The sequence below is a fragment of the Pecten maximus genome, chromosome 11 (assembly GCF_902652985.1).
Source record: "Pecten maximus chromosome 11, xPecMax1.1, whole genome shotgun sequence".
Lineage (NCBI taxonomy): Eukaryota > Metazoa > Mollusca > Bivalvia > Pectinida > Pectinidae > Pecten > Pecten maximus.
The window spans coordinates 35,363,872-35,387,087 of record NC_047025.1 but is presented as its reverse complement, the minus strand read 5'-3'; the positions used below and the strand labels follow the sequence as shown (position 1 = coordinate 35,387,087).

General features: G+C 38.7%; 1 protein-coding gene across 1 annotated transcript in view; it reads left to right on the top strand.

Annotated features, from left to right (window-relative positions):
• LOC117337055 (apoptotic chromatin condensation inducer in the nucleus-like) overlaps positions 1 to 23,216 on the top strand; it is a 30,858-nt gene that overhangs the window by 6,193 nt on the left and 1,449 nt on the right. Inside the window, exons 6-19 of the mRNA XM_033897838.1 lie at positions 959 to 1,454; positions 2,386 to 2,521; positions 5,643 to 6,051; positions 9,495 to 9,574; positions 9,858 to 9,909; positions 13,211 to 13,271; positions 14,226 to 14,392; positions 15,677 to 15,793; positions 17,137 to 17,320; positions 17,528 to 17,763; positions 20,475 to 20,582; positions 21,195 to 21,498; positions 21,963 to 22,076; positions 22,622 to 22,765. Of these exons, the coding sequence (XP_033753729.1) occupies positions 959 to 1,454; positions 2,386 to 2,521; positions 5,643 to 6,051; positions 9,495 to 9,574; positions 9,858 to 9,909; positions 13,211 to 13,271; positions 14,226 to 14,392; positions 15,677 to 15,793; positions 17,137 to 17,320; positions 17,528 to 17,763; positions 20,475 to 20,582; positions 21,195 to 21,498; positions 21,963 to 22,076; positions 22,622 to 22,704 (2,547 nt within the window). The 3' untranslated portion in view covers positions 22,705 to 22,765. The remainder of the gene's footprint in view (positions 1 to 958; positions 1,455 to 2,385; positions 2,522 to 5,642; positions 6,052 to 9,494; positions 9,575 to 9,857; positions 9,910 to 13,210; positions 13,272 to 14,225; positions 14,393 to 15,676; positions 15,794 to 17,136; positions 17,321 to 17,527; positions 17,764 to 20,474; positions 20,583 to 21,194; positions 21,499 to 21,962; positions 22,077 to 22,621; positions 22,766 to 23,216) is intronic.

Genomic DNA, 23,216 nt, shown 5'->3' with positions numbered 1-23,216 from the left:
TATCATCAACACCTCCACACACACACAGGTAAAATATCATCAACACCTCCACACACACACACACACACACACAGGTAAAATATCATCAACACCTCCACACACACACAGATAAAATATCATCAACACCTCCACACAGACACACAGGTAAAATATCATCAACACCTCCACACACACACACACAGGTAAAATATCATCAACACCTCCACAGACACAGATAAAATATCATCAACATCTCCACACACACACAGATAAAATATCATCAACACCTCCACACACACACACACAGATAAAAGGTAAAAATCATCAGCACCTCGACACAGACACAGGTAAAATATCATCAACACCTCCACACACACACAGGTAAAATATCATCAACACCTCCACACAGACACAGGTAATATATCATCAACACCTCCACACACACACACACACAGATAAAATATCATCAACACCTCCACACAGACACAGGTAAAATATCATCAACACCTCCACACACACACACAGATAAAATATCATCAACACCTCCACACACACACACAGATAAAATATCATCAACACCTCCACACACACACAGGTAAAATATCATCAATACCTCCACACACACACAGATAAAATATCATCTACACCTTCACACACACACAGATAAAATATCATCAACACCTCCACACACACACACACATGTAAAATATCAACACCTCACATCATGCTCAGGTAAAATATCATCTACACCTCTGCATGAACAGATGAAATATCAACACCTCCGTACATAAACAGATGAAATATCAACACCTCCACACATTTCTATTGTACTGTCCTGTAATTTACAGAAACCTTCTGTGATCTGTGTTCTCGTTATCATAACTGATGTCACATTTTTGTAAATGTCAAAGTGAAAATGTATTTAGCGATTTTAAACCTAAATCAAGTTCTGTATGTTTGTTTCTTGTTGACATTTTAGATGGCAGATAGAGCCACAGAAATTGGGAAACGACCCAGGCGGAGGTCAAGCTTAAACGAGGAGGAGATTGCAGAACCAAAGGAAGCTGTGGAAGAAAAAGTCCCTAGAAAGTCGCGACGCTGGCGGCGTGAACCTGAAGTAAAAGAACCTGAAACAGATAAAATGACAGTAGACAGTAAGATTGAGTCCACACATGAAGTGAAGGAAGCGTTTGAGGAAAAGGCAACATCAGAAGTGGAAAAGAGCCATGAAGAGATAGAAAAACCCAAAGAGGAGATAGAAAAACCCAAAGAGGAAGTGGAAATGGAAACCGAGGTTAGCTCAAAATCCAACTCCGATGTTGGAAACTCCGAAAATGTCCAGATTGTATCAAATGAGCAACATGAGGAGAATATTAAATCAGAACAGCAGGAGAATATTGGTTCATCAACAGCACCGACTGATATGAAGGTAGACCAGTCAGAAGGAAAGGCAGCAGAAGTAGTGGCAGAAAAAGGTACAGAATTAAGATTCCTGTATTGTACACAATTGAAATATGATTTAAGGGTCAGGATGACCTATACAAATTGTGCTTCTTCAGTTTCCTCCGCATTGCCTAAACTTTTCACATTTCAAGCATCTTCTTAAGTTTCACCAGTAAGATTCAGCTCTGATTGCCTGAAATGATCCTGAGATAGTCCTGACCAAGTCAAAAACACATTTTAAGCTTCTCCAGTTCCACTAATGTCACTGAGCTGGAATTTGGTGGGGTTGAGTAGGAAAGGGAAGCAGATAATGTTGTAATTTTTTGGGCCTTGTAAAAACTTTTGATGCAGCAGCCACAATGGCCATTTTGTAACATGATTGTGAAATCATAGTTTGCCTGCACAACACCAATTCTAAATTTCATTTTAAGTTTCACCAGTGGGTTCTACCTTTCCTACATATTTTGAGATCGTCCTGACCAAGTGTTGTTATTTTTTGTGTTAGATAGAAATCCAAGGTGGCCACTATGGCCATCAGTACCACCATACTTACAATTGAGTTTGTATACTGCAGTAGTACAAGGGCCTGTAAAGTCAGGTGGCTGTTAAGGTTTATGAGCCTCTTCTTTATTCATGTTTGTCTTGACAGTGCACGAAAATCTATGCTGTCTACCAATAACCTCATCTTTCTGGAAAGACCATTTTAGTTATGTCGTCCCAAGGAACCCGAAATGTGAGCCATCATCTTTCTAGAAAGAGCATTTTAGTTATGTTGTCCCAAGGAACCCGAAATGTGAAACACTACCCATAGTTGTGTAATTGAAATATTCTTAATGCAGAACCTCATACTGTGTTGATTCTGTGAATATATTTCAAATGCTGAAATTTACCTGTGTATGTATATCAGTTTCCCCTTTGTTATAACTTAAATATTTTAACATTTTTTTAATATTACCTTGGCAGATGACAGTGAAAAACCGTGTAAAGAACAAGACAAACCAAGAAGTAGGTCATCATCAAGCTCTTCAAGTTCAAGTTCTAGTTCAAGATCAAGATCAGAAGAAAAACCTAAACGGTCAAGGCCAAATTCTCGATCAAGGTTTGTAACAATGCCTTTGCTTACTGTTTAAATTATTTATTACTTTAGTCTTAAGTCTTCAATTTTTGTCATTGTTGACATTATGTCTTAACATTCATCCTACAGGCAGGAAATGTTTGCACTATGTTTGTTGGTTTGTTTGTCACCTTGACCAGAGCATATCTACCATACTCTTCTGCCTAAAACTATCAAATTTATGTTGGTGGGCAGTTGTATGCAAAAGTCCAGTCCCCTACTTACCCCACTCTATGCATGGTAAGGACCCTTGTTCACCATGTCACCATGTTGGGGGCATACCTCATGTACTCTTTCACCTCCTCCTGCCCCAAATTTTACATGGGGGTACTTTTTGTGATAACCAGTGTTCTCAATATTTGAGTATAATCCCATTGTTTCTATTATTATTGATTGATTGCAGTGCCTATGGTACTCTTTCATGGCTGCCTTTGCAGGTTTATCCAACTGCTAAAAATCACTTAATTTCAAATTTATTAGCTCACCTGGTCCGAAGGACCAAGGTGAGCTTATGCCATACCGTTGCGTCCGTCGTCCGTCCGTCGTCCGTCGTCCGTCGTCTGTCGTCCGTCGTCCGTCCGTCCGTCAACAATTGACTTCTTCTTCATAACCACACATCAGAATTTGACCAAATTTGGTCAAAAGCATCCCTATGGGTAGGGGACTCAGAATTGTACAAATGATGGGGCTGACCCCCTGGGGGCCTCTGGGGCGGGGCCAAAAGGGGTCATTTTTGCGCTATTGATATAAACGACTTCTTCTCTGAAACCAAGCAATGGCTATCACTCATATTTGCCTGGTAGCATCACTATGGGGTGGGAATTCAAAATTGTACAAATGATGGGGCTGACCCCCCAGGGGCCTGAGGGGTGGGGCCAAATGTGGTCAATCTGGCTATATTGATATAAACGACTTCTTCTCTGAAACCAAGCAATGGCTATCGCTCATATTTGCCTGGTAGCATCATTATGGGGTGGGGATTCAAAATTGTACAAATGATGGGGCTGACCCCCCAGGGGCCTGAGGGGTGGGGCCGAATGTGGTCAATTTGGCTATATTGATATAAACGACTTCTTCTCTGAAACCGAGCAATGCCTGTCACTCATATTTGCCTGGTAGCATCACTATGGGGTTGGGATTTAAAATTGTACAAATGACGGGGCTGACCCCCTGGGGTCTGGGGGGCGGGGCCAAAAGGGGTCAATTTTACAGAATTGATATAAACGACTTCTGCTCTGAAACTAAGCAATGGCTATCACTCATATTTGCCTGGTAGCATCACTATGGAGTGGGGATTAAAAATTGTACAAATGGTGGGGCTGCCCCCCATGGGGTCTGAGGGGCGGGGCCAAAAGCGGTCAATTTGGCTCTCTTTATATAAACGACTTCTTCTCTGAAACCAAGCAATGGATATCGCTCATATTTGCCTGGTAGCATCACTATGGGGTGGGGATTAAAAATTGTACAAATGATGGAGCTGACCTCCCGGGGGCCTGAGGGGCGGGGCCAAATGTGGTCAATTGGGCTATATTGATATTAGCGACTTCTTCTCTGAAACCAAGCAATGGATATTGCTCATATTTTCCTGGTAGCATCACTATTGGGTGGGCATTCAAAATTGTACAAATGGTGAGGCTGACCCCCCGGGGGCCTGAGGGGCGGGGCCAAGAGGGGTCAATTTGGCTGAATTGATATGAACAACTTCTCTGAATCTAAGCAAGAGATATCGCTTATATTTGCATGGTAGCATCCTTTTGGGTAGGGATTCAAAATTTTATAAAGGAAGGAACTGACCCCCAATCCCCCAGGGGTGCAGAAGGCGGGGTCAAAAGGGGTCAATTGGTTTAAACAACTTCTTTTCTGAAACTAAGCAATGGATACCACTCACATTTGTGTGGTAGCATCCCTATGGGGTTGTGCCAAAAGTTAATTTTATTTCATGGATTAATGCATTTTTTGACATCAAATCCTCACGTACCCATATAAAATGCCTATGATATATTGACATTGGTCAATTTGGCTATATTGATATAAACGACTTCTTCTCTGAAACCGAGCAATGGCTGTCGCTCATATTTGCCTGGTAGCATCACTATGGGGTCGGGAATCAAAATTGTACAAATGATGGGGCTGACCCCCCCAGGGGCCTGAGGGGTGGGGCCAAATGTGGTCAGTCGGGCTATATTCATATAATTGACTTCTTCTCTGGAACCAAGCAATGGATATCTCATATTTTACTGGTAGCATCACCTTGGGGTAAGAATTTGAAATTGTACAAATGACGCGGCCGACCCCCCTGGGGCCTGAGGGGCGGGGCCAAAAGGGGTCAGTTTTGCAAAATTGAAATAAACGACTTCTGCTCTGAAACTAAGCAATGGATTTCGCTCATATTTCCCGGGTAGCATCCCTATGGGATGGGGATTCAAAATTTTACAAATGGTGGGGCTGACCCCCCCAGGGGCCTGAGGGGCGGGGCAAAAATTGGTCAATTGTTTAAACAACTTCTCTGAAACTTAGCAATGGATATTACTCACATTTGTATGGTAGCATGGCTATGGGGTGGGGATTCAAAATTGTAAAAATGTTGGGGTTGACCCGGGCTGCCAGGGGGCTGAGGGGTGGGGCCAAAAGGGGTCAATTTGGCTAAATTGATTTAAACAACTTATTCTCTGAAACTAAGCAATGGTTTGACTGGTAGCATCCTATTGGGGTAGGGATTCAAAATTGCATAAAGGAACGAGCTGACCCCCAAGGGGGCAGAGGTCAGGGTCAAAAGGGGTCAGTTGGTCTAAACAAGTTCTTCTCTCAATCTAAGCAATGGATATCACTCACATTTGTGTCGTAGCATCCCTCTGAGGTCGCGGATTAATGCACTTTTTGGAATTTTCAGTATTAAAATAAAACCAATGTACATGTACCCATATAAAATGCTTATGTTATATATTGACATACCAATACCAGCGACAAATATACTTCAGCATCATTCTTGTTTCATATCTCATGAAACCAGGTGAGCGATACAGGCCCTCTGGGCCTCTTGTTAGAAAATCATTTGGAGAAAATAAGAGAGATAAATAGTCAATTCTATGTATACATTTTTTTCTAGTTCATCAAGTAGCTCCAGGTCACGGTCAAGGTCAAGTTCATCCAAGTCAGACACATCAATTTCCCCATTAAAACAGAAAGGCAGGTCTCCATCTCCTCCAGAAAAGAAAAAGGATGCAAGATCACCTTCAGCTTCACCTCCACCAAAGCCAAAAGAGAAATCAAGATCACCATCACCCCCCAAGAAACCTGAACCAATATCACGTTCTCCTCGGAGGTCGCATGATTCGAGTTCAACCTCACCTCAAAGATCAAGACAAAAGACAAAGTCTGCTGCAAGTTCAAGGTCATCATCTTCATCATCATCATCAGATGATGACAAATCCCAATCTCGGTCAAAGTCACCAGTTGAGCGTGACAGATCACCCCCAAGCTCTCCACCATCTTCTAGTCCTGCTAAAGTCACTCAGGTATTCTGCTCTTTGATACTTATAACCTGTCTTTTCAGAGTAAGGGTGGGGTGTAATACTTATAACCTGTCTCCTTCAGAGTAAGGGTGGGGTGTAATACTTATATAACCTGTCTTTTCAGAGTAAGGGTGGGGTGTAATACTTATATAACCTACCTCCTTCAGAGTAAGGGTGGGGTGTAATACTTATATAACCTGTCTCCTTCAGAGTATGGGTGGGGTGTAATACTTATATAACCTGCCTCCTTCAGAGTAAGGGTGGGGTGTAATACTTATATAACCTGTCTCCTTCAGAGTATGGGTGGGGTGTAATACTTATATAACCTGTCTCCTTCAGAGTAAGGGTGGGGTGTAATACTTATATAACCTGCCTCCTTCAGAGTATGGGTGGGGTGTAATACTTATATAACCTGCCTCCTTCAGAGTAAGGGTGGGGTGTAATACTTACAACCTGTCTCCTTCAGAGTATGGGTGGGGTGTAATACTTATATAACCTGCCTCCTTCAGAGTAAGGGTGGGGTGTAATACTTATACAACCTGCCTCCTTCAGAGTAAGGGTGGGGTGTAATACTTATATAACCTGCCTCCTTCAGAGTAAGGGTGGGGTGTAATACTTATATAACCTGTCTCCTTCAGAGTAAGGATGGGGTGTAATACTTATATAACCTGCCTCCTTCAGAGTATGGGTGGGGTGTAATACTTATATAACCTGTCTCCTTCAGAGTAAGGGTGGGGTGTAATACTTATAACCTGTCTCCTTCAGAGTAAGGGTGGGATGTAATACTTATATAACCTGTCTCCTTCAGAGTAAGGGTGGGGTGTAATACTTATATAACCTGTCTCCTTCAGAGTAAGGGTGGGGTGTAATACTTATATAACCTGTCTCCTTCAGAGTAAGGGTGGGGTGTAATACTTATATAACCTGTCTCCTTCAGAGTATGGGTGGGGTGTAATACATATATAACCTGTCTCCTTCAGAGTAAGGGTGGGGTGTAATACATATATAACCTGTCTCCTTCAGAGTATGGGTGGGGTGTAATACTTACAACCTGCCTCCTTCAGAGTAAGGGTGGGGTGTAATACTTACAACCTGACTCCTTCAGAGTATGGGTGGGGTGTTATACTTATAACCTGACTCCTTCAGAGTAAGGGTGGGGTGTAATACTTATATAACCTGTCTCCTTCAGAGTAAGGATGGGGTGTAATACTTATATAACCTGTCTCCTTCAGAGTATGGGTGGGGTGTAATACTTATAACCTGTCTCCTTCAGAGTATGGGTGGGGTGTAATACTTATAACCTGTCTCCTTCAGAGTAAGGGTGGGGTGTAATACTTATAACCTGCCTCCTTCAGAGTAAGGATGGGGTGTAATACTTATAACCTGCCTCCTTCAGAGTATGGATGGGGTGTAATACTTATAACCTGCCTCCTTCAGAGTATGGATGGGGTGTAATACTTATAACCTGTCTCCTTCAGAGTAAGGGTGGGGTGTAATACTTATAACCTGCCTCCTTCAGAGTAAGGGTGGGGTGTAATACTTATAACCTGTCTCCTTCAGAGTAAGGGTGGGGTGTAATACTTATAACCTGCCTCCTTCAGAGTAAGGGTGGGGTGTAATACTTATAACCTGTCTCCTTCAGAGTAAGGGTGGGGTGTAATACTTATAACCTGTCTCCTTCAGAGTAAGGGTGGGGTGTAATACTTATAACCTGCCTCCTTCAGAGTATGGATGGGGTGTAATACTTATAACATGTCTCCTTCAGAGTAAGGGTGGGGTGTAATACTTATAACCTGTCTCCTTCAGAGTAAGGGTGGGGTGTAATACTTATAACCTGTCTCCTTCAGAGTATGGGTGGGGTGTAATACATATAACCTGTCTCCTTCAGAGTAAGGGTGGGGTGTAATACTTATATAACCTGTCTCCTTCAGAGTATGGGTGGGGTGTAATACTTATATAACCTGTCTCCTTCAGAGTAAGGGTGGGGTTTAATACTTATAACCTGCCTCCTTCAGAGTAAGGGTGGGGTGTAATACTTATATAACCTGTCTCCTTCAGAGTATGGGTGGGGTGTAATACTTATATAACCTGTCTCCTTCAGAGTAAGGTTGGGATGTAATACTTATAACCTGTCTCCTTCAGAGTATGGGTGGGGTGTAATACTTATAACCTGTCTCCTTCAGAGTAAGGGTGGGGTGTAATACTTATATAACCTGTCTCCTTCAGAGTATGGGTGGGGTGTAATACTTATATAACCTGTCTCCTTCAGAGTATGGGTGGGGTGTAATACTTACAACCTGTCTCCTTCAGAGTAAGGGTGGGGTGTAATACATATAACCTGTCTCCTTCAGAGTAAGGGTGGGGTGTAATACTTATATAACCTGTCTCCTTCAGAGTAAGGGTGGGGTGTAATACTTATATAACCTGTCTCCTTCAGAGTATGGGTGGGGTGTAATACTTATATAACCTGTCTCCTTCAGAGTAAGGGTGGGGTGTAATACTTATATAACCTGTCTCCTTCAGAGTATGGGTGGGGTGTAATACTTATATAACCTGTCTCCTTCAGAGTAAGGGTGGGGTGTAATACTTATATAACCTGTCTCCTTCAGAGTAAGGGTGGGGTGTAATACTTATAACCTGTCTCCTTCAGAGTATGGGTGGGGTGTAATACATATAACCTGTCTCCTTCAGAGTAAGGGTGGGGTGTAATACATATAACCTGCCTCCTTCAGAGTAAGGGTGGGGTGTAATACTTATAACCTGCCTCCTTCAGAGTAAGGGTGGGGTGTAATACTTATATAACCTGCCTCCTTCAGAGTAAGGGTGGGGTGTAATACTTATAACCTGCCTCCTTCAGAGTAAGGGTGGGGTGTAATACTTATAACCTGCCTCCTTCAGAGTAAGGGTGGGGTGTAATACTTATATAACCTGTCTCCTTCAGAGTAAGGGTGGGGTGTAATACTTATAACCTGCCTCCTTCAGAGTATGGGTGGGGTGTAATACTTACAACCTGTCTCCTTCAGAGTAAGGGTGGGGTGTAATACTTATATAACCTGTCTCCTTCAGAGTAAGGGTGGGGTGTAATACTTATAACCTGCCTCCTTCAGAGTATGGGTGGGGTGTAATACTTATAACCTGCCTCCTTCAGAGTATGGGTGGGGTGTAATACTTATAACCTGTCTCCTTCAGAGTAAGGGTGGGGTGTAATACTTATAACCTGTCTTCTTCAGAGTATGGGTGGGGTGTAATACTTATAACCTGTCTCCTTCAGAGTATGGGTGGGGTGTAATACTTATAACCAATCCAACAGTGTGTCGGTAAAGTCGGTTTTCGCTGTATTACTATTTCTATAGATAGGTTTTCAGTAAAGGGCTGACATTATATCTTATTTCAAACTTATAGTAATTGCATTTGATAATTATAAAGTTTGTCTTTATTTCTGTCAGGGGTCCAAGAAGGATGAGGCTGAACAAATGGAAATTGATACCCCAGCTATGAAGAAGGAGGAAAATTCAGAAGATCAGGCGTATGGGTTTAGTTCAACTTGTCTTGTTCTGTTTTTCTCGTACTAGTAAAGCTTATTTACATTGAAACAATAAAATATGCAGTAATATGAAAAAAAAAGATTAAGTTTTCTCTACCATACAGTGTAACAGTGTTTCTTTTTTCATGATTAACTATCTTGTGATAGACCTTACCATTTCAGAGGCAATTTAAATCAGTTTTTACCATTTAACAAATTTACTTTAAAACCATCTCTGCTGATTTCAAGAAGTTGTTTCATATTGTGCTGACTTGAAATATTGTAGTGACACTCTGATTGTGACAGAGGACACCAGTGAGAAAGCGCTTGATCATAAGGTATGTTCACCTCGTCTGGTTTCAAATTTCATTACTGTATCAGGGAAGGAGTTCTTGTGTCTTTTTCAAAATACCAAAATATAATTTTGATGTCCTACAGTAACATTATCTCTATTGAATTAGTGGAATGGCAATGAATGCATGCGAGTTATTTTTACTTATTTTTCCTTCTGTTTCTGTAGACATATTTCCTTGTTTTCAATAAACGAGAAAATTTCTGAAAGAAAAACAGGTTAAAAGATTTTAGATGTAAAGCAGGATTAAGGTCAGTACCCTTGTTATCGTTCAAGATTTATATTTTTATGTTCTATAATTTGAACACTTTAATTTCATCAACGGAATAAGTGAGTCTCCTTATTTTTTCTGTGATTTATCTTCAAATTGGTATTGTCTGTGCAATGATTTTCATTTGAGTTTGCTGCCATTCCATCAATACATATTTGGTGGGAATAAAATTCTTGTCTTAATCATTCAATGATAAAGAATTTTATTTCCTGTAATTTAAAGTTGTTTCTGTAATTTATGTGTTAAAACTCAGAACATTTTTTTCTAATTTGAAAAGCTTTTTGTGAGGATAATTAAGATGCTTTTAAAAATGAAGACAAAACTCCTTCTCTGGGAGAATTGATGTGGGTTTTTTCGCTGTACATAATAGTATTATCAGAGGAACATGGCATGGGGCTGACTTAACGCTGGTAACCTGTGAGATGACCGATGCTGTACCGAGTGGTCACACCTTTGACCTTCCTAAGGGCTATACTTGCCTTGGTCCACCTGGCTTTTTCCGATACCATCGTGGGAAACGGACACCGGTAGACAGGTGCTTGTGAAACGTGGACTTGTCGCTCGTAAACATGCGACTCAAATTATGCACACAATGAAAGTTATCATTCCACACAGCTCTTTCTATTATGAAAATATGGACGATGAATCATTGGAATATTCGTCTGCTAAGTGCAAATTAGAAGAAGCAACAAAAGAGTTACAGCTTGTTTCAGCATTAAGGATTTTAGTGCAACTAGCATTTCTTCTTGGTGAAAGGAACATTAGCAGCTATTTGTTCTATTTGGAGATTGCTGCTCTTCCTCATCATTGTAAAGACATCAGCTACTGTGTGGGATTCCGTCACATGCTTTACATTGAAAACATCTTGACAGCTGTCAACAACACAGTATCTTGTGATACGGACGGAATTAATGTTTTAGAAAAGACGTTAAATCAAGCAATTTGTGGCAGGCAAATTTATGATACAGAAACTGTATCATGAACATTCAAAATCAACCATCATCACACATATGCTCCTGTATCTTCTCACTATCAAGAAGTTTTCTTGAAAATTGTGTTAAGACCATGGATGCAAATGATATTTAGAGCCAAACTGTTGTGTTTCCTGGATTTCAGACAAAACCCAAGAATGAAAAAATCTAGAAAATATCTTCGGAACATTCTAGAAGTGCTTTTTTTGGAGGAATCACATAATGAGGATGTTGTTGACCAAAAACAACTGTTGATGTTTAAAGAGAACTTTATAACTGTCAGATGTGTATGGATATCTTTGTGCTCAGTGGCTGATAGGATATTACTACCATCATTATGAAACAGTTGGATGTGTGTGTGGTCAACCAAAGAACTATTGTGTCTGGAAACTACAAACTTTTCATGCAGGAAACATAAAGCTAATTGCTGAATGATCAGCCATCAGTGAAAAGTTCTAGTATCGCTTGCATGTATGATCTGAACAAAATCTCCAATAACAGATTTTGTTCGTGTGGCATCAACGGAAAGACTGAAAAAAATCACAACCATTGAAAGTTGTGTCACATCAAATGATGGACAGTTTAAAGACTTCATTAAGTGTATCGCGTCATCAATTTGAAAACAAACGTTTCTCACAAAACATAATCGTGTGCGTGACAAAAGACCGGAAAACTTTCACACTATAACTAAAAGTTTTCGTATGACAGGACTTATAACAAGGTGTACACTACCGTGAAGGCCCACAGCACTCCCCTTAGATTTTGACCCCTGAGGCCTTATGGCGATTAACTAGGTTATGCTGATTACCTCCCCTGGCTTTGAGAGGCCATGTCAACATGAGAGATGTTGGTCAGCGTAGACAGAATCAACGCCACACCTCAGCCAGCCGGTATTTGCTCATTTGCCATGGTTCTCAGATTATTTATACACCTATTATGTTTTAACATTCTTGGGTTGCAGGTGTAAACACAGTGGTTTTTAGGGCTCAAATTATATATTACCATTTAAAAAAAACAAGAGAAATGTGAATTAGATATCAAAAACACACTGGGATCGATGAATCACCAACAAATAAAAAAAAAAGATGTTTAAGGAACAAATATTTCAAAATTTCAAGTTCATTTATATATATATATTCTTTGGTCAAGACATGCTAAACCCTGAAAATACCACTGTGTGAAAGTGTTATTGAATTTGCCAGTTCATCTTCTCAATATGAAAAGTAAACCCCAATATATTCTTCAAATTAAAACTGGCAGATTTGATATCCTTTCTTTTATTTCAGCATTCATGGAAATAGATATTACCAGTATTTAGTATAGGATTAATTATATATGTAGGTTTTTGTGATATTTTGTCTGATTAAAAGGTAAGTTAAAATTGTTATTCTTATAGAACTCAACAGTCCATATTTTGTTGAATTTGATAGAAGATTATTACAATTTCTCAATACTTTCGACCGAAATCATGTTTTTGCGTTCAAAGTGAGTACATTAAGGAAAAACAAACCTGATACATAAATTTATACAAGAGTTTCAATATAGAAAATGATTGGTACAGATTAGTTTTTACACATAAGTTAGTGATTTGTATTAAGTTTGTTAACATTTCATTTGCTAGATGTCTGAAGGCATTGAAGAATCTGCAGTCTATATCCACAAGTTGTCCAATTTGCTTATTTTCACACGTACAACTCCAAACAAAATTTGTAAAAAATGTGTGTTTGCAAAACTGATATGCTTAAAACTCTTGATCATCTTATATTTATGTAACTCGTAAGCAAAGTTCAGATCTGGACAGGTTTAAATTGAAAATTAATTGACAATTGGCCAGATAAAAATAATCCTGGTTTCTTATTCACTATCTTACAGTATGTTATATGATGAATCATTGACAGAAATCATCACTATACTACATATACTTGGTCAGAATCCTTTATTTTCATTGTAATTTATATATATATATAGATTATATACTGCAATTACTGATGACTGTAGTGTATGTTGGTCGGTGTAGTGAGAATAACCCTGTTATTGTGTTGTAGGAGGAAACCAGTGAGCAGACAGCCAGTCAGGATGTCGCTGTTAAGAAGATTTCACTCACAGGTAAGTCTCTACCTACCCTACTGGTTTGATCTGCTGGAAGCTTAAAGGTTTACAGACCTTATTGGAAATAGTTTTGTGCTGTCTTATAACTTGCCTACCAGTGAAATCTGGGGGGACTTTATGTACGTATATGTGTTACATCTGTATATAACACCGACGTTTGTCACCATTCCAGTCATTCCTTGAAACTTGACACAATAATTAAGGACCATATTATCCCAAAGTTTTGAGTTTCGGGTATTTTGGGTCTGGGTCAAGGTCACTGTTACTTTTTTAAGTGGGGTTGATAGGGGACCCAGTATACTTGTTTTGAATATTTGAACAGTTGGGTATGATATATGTCTTCAAGGTTTAGTAATTATATAACTACAATATGTGATGAAATTAACTTAGAAGATTTAATGAGAAGCCAACACATAGATGGTTAACTAAAGAAATGCTGCAAAAGTTCCTCCTTAGATGAACTGCGTAATTAACAGTAATGTAGTCAAACTTTGTTATCCCAAACCCTGATAACCAGAGGACTCTGCTTAACTCGAAGTAAGCAAACCCTGATAACCAGAGGACTCTGCTTATCTCGAAGTAAGCAAACCCTGATAACCCCAGGACTCTTGCTTATCTCGAAGTAAGCAAACCCTGATAACCCGAGGACTCTTGCTTATCTCGAAGTAAGCAAACCCTGATAACCCAAGGACTCTGCTTAACTCAAAGTAAGAAATCCAGTTCCAACAGAAAAAAAATCTATATAAAATATACTAGGTTTACTCAAATTCTTGGGATATCTCAAAGTTTTTTTCTTTTATTTTCCCCACTGACTTTGAGGTAACGAGGTTTAACTAATATTTAAGAGGAACATACAATCATCAATGTTCTAGTAAATCCATACCCATTTTGCTTATGTTTATGGTGTTGTGTATTGAAACCAGCCTTGACAATTGACATGTGTTCTTACAGGTCGAGAGTCTCGAGACAAGGAGGAAGACAAAGGAGATGATACGGAGAAAGAAAACAAGAAGGAGAAACCGGTCCGTAAACGGAAGTGGGGCTCGTCACGATCGTCTACTGACACCAAGCCAGTCAAACGTATCTCGAACATCAATATATCTACAGACTCTCTCAAGGTTTGTAGTCATATGTAGATACTCTATATTTACGTCCCTACTTTACACCATCTTCGCTAGCCAAAGAAGCTGAGAGAGTAATGTTAATGTCCCCTCATCGGTCTAACAATATCTTTGTCATCATTCATGTGGAAATATTTACTGGCTGAGCATCGGGCACATCTTTGACAAGTTTGAATATATTTTTTTTTTGTAATTGTTTTATTTTTCCAATTTTCATAGATATGTAATATAAACAAAACATAGACAACACTAAACATAGCTTTCATTCTTCATACACACTCATTCATTCATATCTATCACCTTCTTTCAACATGCCTTCAAACAAATTCCAATCATCAACACTTATCGCCATCCTCAAAATAATCATGATCATCATCAAAATAATTCTAATCATCATCATCATCATCATCATCAATAGTCATCATCGTCATCATCATAGTCATCCTCATCATCACAATCATCCTCATCATCACAATCATCATCATCATCATCATCATCATCATCATCATCATCACAATCAACATCATCAACATCACAATCATCATCATCATTAACATAGTCACAATCATCATCATCATCATCATCATCATCATCATCAATAGTCATCATCATAGTCATCCTCATCATCACAATCATCCTCATCATCACAATCATCATCATCATCATCATCATCATCATCATTAACATAGTCACAATCATCATCATCATCAACATCATCATTTATATATATCACACAGGAGGGTATAAATGTTTATGTAGATGACAGCCTCACACAAACACACTCTCACACACATGCACTAACACACACAAAACACACACACACAAAGGGGAGAGAGTTGTGCCATTTTAACTTTTTTATACAATAATAAAAACACACAGGAAAATATATGGAGTTATTCAGTGTATGAAGATTAATTGACTTAAGAAGGAGAATAATATTGGAATTAGCAAATAAATATGATAACATAAATGTTTCTATAACTAGTTTGAATATATGATATATCAATTGGTTTAATGTCAAGGTCACTCATTATCAAAAATAGAATTGCAGTTTACACTGTTCGTCATCCCTTTTGTGGGCATACTTCCTGACAGATTATAATGAAACTTCACAGCTTGTATTGGTCGAATATTGGCATGTTCACTCTAGAGCTTCCATTTCGAAAAGCACTTCTAAACACTTGCATGTTATTTAGAAGTGATTTGATATAGCTGTACTACATGTAGGCTGTGACAAGTGTTACATAAACACATGTCCTCAATAAGTGACTTTGTTAACAGGGACTCATACCAGATATAAAGATGACAGAACCTGTTCTGGACCTGGGGAATGATGACGAGAAAATATCCGACCATGAGGAGGATCAGCGTGATGTTGTCAAGATTAGACGGACAGTGGTCAGTATCTAAACTGGTTAAATGCTACATTGGTCTGCTAAATTTTTTATAAAAATTATTTGAATCACTGTATTTGCAGCTGAGTTGGAGAATTCCATAAAAAATATGCAAAGTATGTGAGATAGTTCTGATAATAAACAATACAATTTCAGTTTGTTATGACCCACTAGACTAATGCACTTGAACACATTGCTTTAATCACAAATTACATGGTCTGGTATACCTCTTATATACTCCGTATGTCTCAATGAGACATAGGACATGTATGTAAAACTATGAACTACAATGAGACATAGGACATGTATGTAAAGCTATGAACTACAGGGAAGGGATACTGACTAGTTACCTGTTGTTGTAGCAGAAAAATTAACTTGTATGAGATAGAGATACTCATAATAAATATGTTTGATGTTTACCGAGGTGATAGTCATAATAGATATGTTTGATGTTTACCGAGGTGATAGTCATAATAAATATGTTTGATGTTTACCGAGGTGATAGTCATAATAAATATGTTTGATGTTTACCGAGGTGATATTCATAATAAATATGTTTGATGTTTACCGAGGTGATAGTCATAATAGATGTTTGATGTTTACCGAGGTGATAGTCATAATAGATATGTTTGATGTTTACCGAGGTGATAGTCATAATAAATATGTTTGATGTTTACCGAGGTGATAGTCATAATAAATATGTTTGATGTTTACCGAGGTGATAGTCATAATAAATATGTTTGATGTTTACCGAGGTGATAGTCATAATAAATATGTTTGATGTTTACTGAGGTGATAGTCATAATAAATATGTTTGATGTTTACCGAGGTTATAGTCATAATAAATATGTTTGATGTTTACCGAGGTAATAGTCATAATAAATATGTTTGATGTTTACCGAGGTAATAGTCATAATAAATATGTTTGATGTTTACCGAGGTGATAGTCATAATAGATATGTTTGATGTTTACCGAGGTGATAGTCATAATAGATATGTTTGATGTTTACCGAGGTGATAGTCATAATAAATATGTTGGATGTTTACCGAGGTGATAGTCATAATAGATATGTTTGATGTTTACCGAGGTGATAGTCATAATAGATATGTTTGATGTTTACCGAGGTGATAGTCATAATAGATATGTTTGATGTTTATCGAGGTGATAGTCATAATAAATATGTTTGATGTTTACCGAGGTGATAGTCATAATAAATATGTTTGATGTTTACCGAGGTGATAGTCATAATAAATATGTTTGATGTTTACCGAGGTGATAGTCATAATAAATATGTTTGATGTTTACCGAGGTGATAGTCATAATAAATATGTTTGATGTTTACCTAGGTGATGAAGGACCAAGAGGAGGAGACAGTGGTAAAGAAAGAACCAGAGGAGGTGGAGGAGGAGGAGGCAGTGAGAAATATTAAAATTGAGAAGGATCAGAAGGAAGAGGAATCTGGCAGCTCAGCTGAGGAGGAGATTGCAGAAGAACAGAACACCCCTCAGACAGACGTTACACCTGTGAAAGGTTTGTCATTGTGTGGTTACTTAGTATTGGGTTTATAACGTCATCCATCATCAATGGAAATAGTGTCGGATTGACAAGATTACAAGCCTTACAGGTATTGTTATCGGGGAATTTGTTTTCAGAAAATATGTAAAATGTTGTCCAATAATTCAGGTAACAGACCTAGTAAAGAGAATGAGAAAAAAATTGTTTTGTTTAATGTTACAGAGCCAAAAATCATCCGGCGAATCAGTCAGCCTGTCCCACTGCAGGAAACTGATGAACCAATTGCACCTCCACGATCGCCATCACCTCCACGTAACCCTGTCAGTAAAGTTATCCATGTAGCAAACCTTGTCAGACCTTTCACCATTAAGCAACTGAAAGACCTCTTGAGTCGTACAGGAAGCATTGATGATGCAGCATTTTGGATTGACAAGATCAAATCTCACTGTTTTGTTACGGTAAGTATTTAAGACTTCATACAAATAATCTATTTATGTAGAAAAATTCACAGCAATAATAATACTCCAATTTTGTTACTTTGAATATTCAGTTACTTGTATTTCCATGATAGTTGATATTTATTGATACTGGTTACCTTTAAACATAATAGCTATAGGTACATTCATGGTCCTATAATAACCTTTGAGGTAACTTCACCACAACTAGTATACAGTACTTAACTTACTTGGTGTAAAAACCAATCATCAGTAGTCCACTTCTCAAACATGAGTACTTCATTTGGGAAGAAGTTGTTTTTAGGTCACCTGAGACGAAGTCTCAAGTGACCTATTCTAATCGCCTTTTGTCCGTCGTCGTGCGTCGTGCGTCCGTAAACTTTTTACATTTTCGACTTCTTCTCCAAAACCACTTAACAAAATTCAATGAAATTTGGCAGAAAGTTTCTATGGCTGAAGGTCAACCAAAATTGTGAATTATATGGTCCCCACCCCTCAGGGGCCTGAGGGGTGGGGCCAAAAAGGGTCAAATTGACTAAAACTTCAAAAATCTTCTTCTCTACTCTCAGATATGGTGGAGTCAAACACTCTTTATTTAGAGATGAAAGGGTCTTGTGGTGCTTTACCAAAATTGTGAATTGCATGACCCTGGGGTCTCACGTTTGCCCCTGGGGAGGGGGTAAACTTTACTATAGTTTATATAGGGAAATCACATTTTTGACTATTATTTGTTGGATTTGTATTGGAATTCATTCTAACTTGTATCAAATTATCAGCATGGGATGACAGTTTGATGTTATGTACATGTTGGCCCTAATTGACCCCCAGGGGCTGGTGGGCGGGGCCAAAAAGGGTCAAATTGACTAAAATTTCAAAAATCTTCTTCTCTACTCTCAGATATGGTAGAATCAAATACTCTTCATAGATGGAAGGGTCTTAAGGTGCTTTACCAAAATTGTGAATTGCATGACCCTGGGGTCTCACGTTTGCCCCTGGGGAGGGGGTAAACTTTACTATAGTTTATATAGGGAAATCACATTTTTGACTATTATTTGTTGGATTTCTATTGGAATTCATTCTAACTTGTATCAAATTATCAGCATGGGATGACAGTTTGATGTTATGTACATGTTGGCCCTAATTGACCCCCAGGGGCTGGTGGGCGTGGCCAAAAGGGTCAAATTGACTAAAATTTCAAAAATCTTCTTCTCTACTCTCAGATATGGTAGAATCAAATACTCTTCATAGATGGAAGGGTCTTAAGGTGCTTTACCAAAATTGTGAATTTCATGACCCTGGGGTCTCACGTTTGCCCCTGGGGAGGGGGTAAACTTTACTATAGTTTATATAGGGAAATCACATTTTTGACTATTATTTGTTGGATTTCTATTGGAATTCATTCTAACTTGGTTCAAGTTATCAGCATGGGATGACAGTTTGATGGTATGTACATGTTGGCCCTGGTTGACCCCCAGGGGCTGGTGGGCGGGGCCAAAAAGGGTCAAATTGACTAAAATTTCAAAAATCTTCTTCTCTACTCTCAGATATGGTAGAATCAAATACTCTTCATAGATGGAAGGGTCTTAAGGTGCTTTACCAAAATTGTGAATTTCATGACCCTGGGGTCTCACGTTTGCCCCTGGGGAGGGGGTAAACTTTACTATAGTTTATATAGGGAAATCACATTTTTGACTATTATTTGTTGGATTTGTGTTGGAATTCATTCTAACTTGGTTCAAATTATCAGCATGGGATTACAGTTTGATGTTATGTACATGTTGGCCCTGGTTGACCCCCAGGGGCTGGTGGGCGGGGCCAAAAAGGGTCAAATTGACTGAAATTTCCAAAATCTTCTTATCAACTATATGTTAGAATCAAATACTCTTCATAGACTGATCCCATTAGGACTGATGGGTGGGGCCAAAAAGGGTCAATTTACTTGGCCGAAATATTTCAAATCTCAGGTGACCGTTAAGGCCCTTTGGGCCTCTTGTTTGTAGTCTTGTTTATTTTACATCTTGTAAAGGTATACTTACTGCAAAGATTCTGTCTTAGAGCTATTTCCATTGTCTCAATCTGTTACTAAGGGTTATTCCACAATTATCTGTTTGGGAGGCACTTGTATGATCAGACTACGCCCACGATGATGTCATCTATCGGTGTTATTTGATGTATGATCAGACTACGCCCATGATGATGTCCATCTATCGGTGTTGTTTGATGTATGATCAGACTACGCCCATGATGATGTCCATCTATCGGTGTTGTTTGATGTATGATCAGACTACGCCCGCGATGATGTCCATCTATCGGTGTTATTTGATGTATGATCAGACTACGCCCACGATGATGTCATCTATCGGTGTTGTTTGATGTATGATCAGACTACGCCCACGATGATGTCATGTATTGGTGTTGTGTGATGTATGATCAGACTACGCCCACGATGATGTCATCTATCTGTGTTGTTTGATGTATGATCAGACTACGCCCACGATGATGTCATCTATCGGTGTTGTTTGATGTATGATCAGACTACGCCTGCGATGATGTCATCTATCGGTGTTGTTTGATGTATGATCAGACTACGCCTATGATGATGTCATCTATCGGTGTTGTTTGATGTATGATCAGACTACGCCCACGATGATGTCATCTATCAGTGTTGTTTGATGTATGATTCACAATTGTAATTTATGGTTTTTGTGTTTCAGTATGAGACAGAAGAACAGGCAGTACAGACAAGAAAGGCTCTCCACAACACCAAATGGCCATCCTCAAACCCCAAAATATTAAGGCTAGAGTTTGCTTCACCAGAGGAGGTTAGTTATACCAATCAATGATTTTGCAATTACATTCACAGTTTTGCTCTTCCTATTGAAATACTGTTTTAAAAAAGGAAAATGTCAATAGAAGGAATACCTCTTGGTCTGTTATGCTAGGTTTGTTCTGTAAACGTCTTTAAAAAATTCAACCAAATTTCTTATTTCTTCATTTGCATAACAGGAATTTTTAGTTAAACTTTGGCTCCCAGTTTTGTTGCCTACAACTATTAAAATATAGCCAAGGTTTTTGTTATTTTATCTTATAAATGATTTAATTTTAATAGGGTCCCTTTGTATAGTTTGAATGGATTTCTTAAAAATAAGTTAGGTTCTTTTCATTTCTATACTTCAAATAGTTATAGCTTCAACGCAAACTCTGATACCAACTTATCTCAGCTAATTTAATTCCCATGGTGATGAAAACATATAATTATTTGGGATTTTCAATAGATTTACAACAACTTAAAAAGTTTTGGGGGAAAAATAGATTTAGAAAATGGTTGACTGGAAAATGATTGTATGAAATACTCGTCATATCAACTTCTGTCCGACCATCCTCCTTTGTTTTCCCTATGAAATTAAACACTTGTACAATTTATTACATCTCAGATTGAGTTCCACAAGCAGAAAGAACAAGGACCAAAGGCAGCCATCCGAAGAGATAGCCAACAGGAAATGAGAGAAAAAAGGGAAAAGGAAAGAGAGAAGAGGGAGAAAGAGGCACAGAAGAAAAAAGAAGAAGCTGCTAAACCACCACCAATCAGGGAGTGGGACCGAGACAAGATCCGCCAGTCCAAGGAGAGGGAGCTTGGACCATCAGGAAAAAGATCAGGGCGATCAAGGTCTCCATCTCCAGGGCGGTCTCGACGAGGTCGTGAGCGTAGCCGAGACAGGGAAAGGCGTGATAAGAAAGGTAGGTTATGCTAGATTATACTGATTTCTTGTATTGAACATCTCTCAGTCTGTGCTGGAAATACAATAATCAAGCCTTGCTGTAAAGTGGCTGGAGACATAAAATGTTGCTCTTTGTCATTTTTGTGAAGAAGTTTGCCAGGCACTCATTTACATTGGTAGAATGTTAATATTTTGCATGAAAGTTCATTTGGGGTTATACATCAATGCTGTGCAGTTAAATCAGAAAATCTCAACTACAGATATTCTTGAACTTTGACAAATTATGGACTGTTTGGACACAGGTTCATAAATATTTGTATTTAATTTGTTTTATCATGTGTAAAATACAATGACATACTAAAATATCCCGTTGTTAACCACAGTCCATGAGCTAGTTAATTATCTTAAGTATTTCTGGCTGGTGATATCCTGTCTGACATTTGTATTATAAATCTATATCTGAGTGATGGGACTCCATTTCAGCGGTACCTGAGAAGAAAGTGGAAGATGAGCCTCCAGCTAAACTGTTGGATGATTTGTTTAAGAAAACCAAGACAACACCCGTGTATATACTGGCTTCCACTTACAGATGCACAGGTTAGTTGACCACTAAGTAAAAATCTAGTAGGTTTGAAATTTGGTTTGAGGTTATCTGGCACAAGCATTCCTGTCAGAATGACACATGCCTTTACTTCTTTGGGGGGGGGGGGGGGGGGGGGGGGTCTGACTACCATTTCTGGTTCTGGTGGTGCCTTTTGCTTTGGATTTGTTGTTACCATTGAAACAAATGGTTGAAAACCTAACTATTACCATTTCTGTAGGATAAATCCAAAACCATTTAAGAGAAATTCACAAAAAAACTTGGTACATGCATTGCTAGAGTGGTGTCTTGGTTCTGACATAATTTTTCTGTTACCATGGAAACAAATGGTTTGTAACCTAAATATTGCAAACATCCAAATTCATACATGTACGAGTACCATCCATTTGTTCAGTCAGGTGTGGGGGATATTGATGATTAATATTTAGTTGGATTTGAAAAAAATATACTGAAATTTTGGTGATAATGTTAATATGCTTAAAAGTCATACTGACAAAGTGGGACAAGACATGTAGTTTCATGTAATTCTTGTAATGTACAGGTGGAACAGAGGGAAAAGGAAAGACTAGAACGGTTAGCTGTGAGGGAGAAGATACGTGCCAAGGAATCTCCTGGGGACAGTAGGCCTGCTAACCGTGACCGGGGCAGCAGGTCAGATCGACCAGACTTTGACAGGCGCAGGCCAGTAAGTATGATAGACTATACTTAAGAAATCTAAAATGTTTCTTAAGTGTAGTTTCAAATAATAACACATGAAAAAATAGGCCACTACTTCACAGGTAATAACTGGATGATACTGAATAAGATTTTGGTGATAATCCAATCTCCACATCAGTTACTGTTAGGGGCCACTATCACTTAGTCGGTAGGGCATCAGACTGATTCACTATCAGGTGAAGATACAAAATGTGTGATTTGATCTCTACCTGGGGTTGTTTCCCTGGAAGTTGAGATCACGAACAGTCTTGTGCTGTGGTAGTTGTGTTAGCCAATTGCTCTGGATTGTATACATGGTCTTCTGTAATGTTATTGAGGTAGCCACCAGCTAGTTAATGGGGATCTACCCCAAAATGGCTGTGCTGTTGATGGAGCAATAAAACTAGCAAACAACTTGTTGTTAGTATTCGTTTGTAATT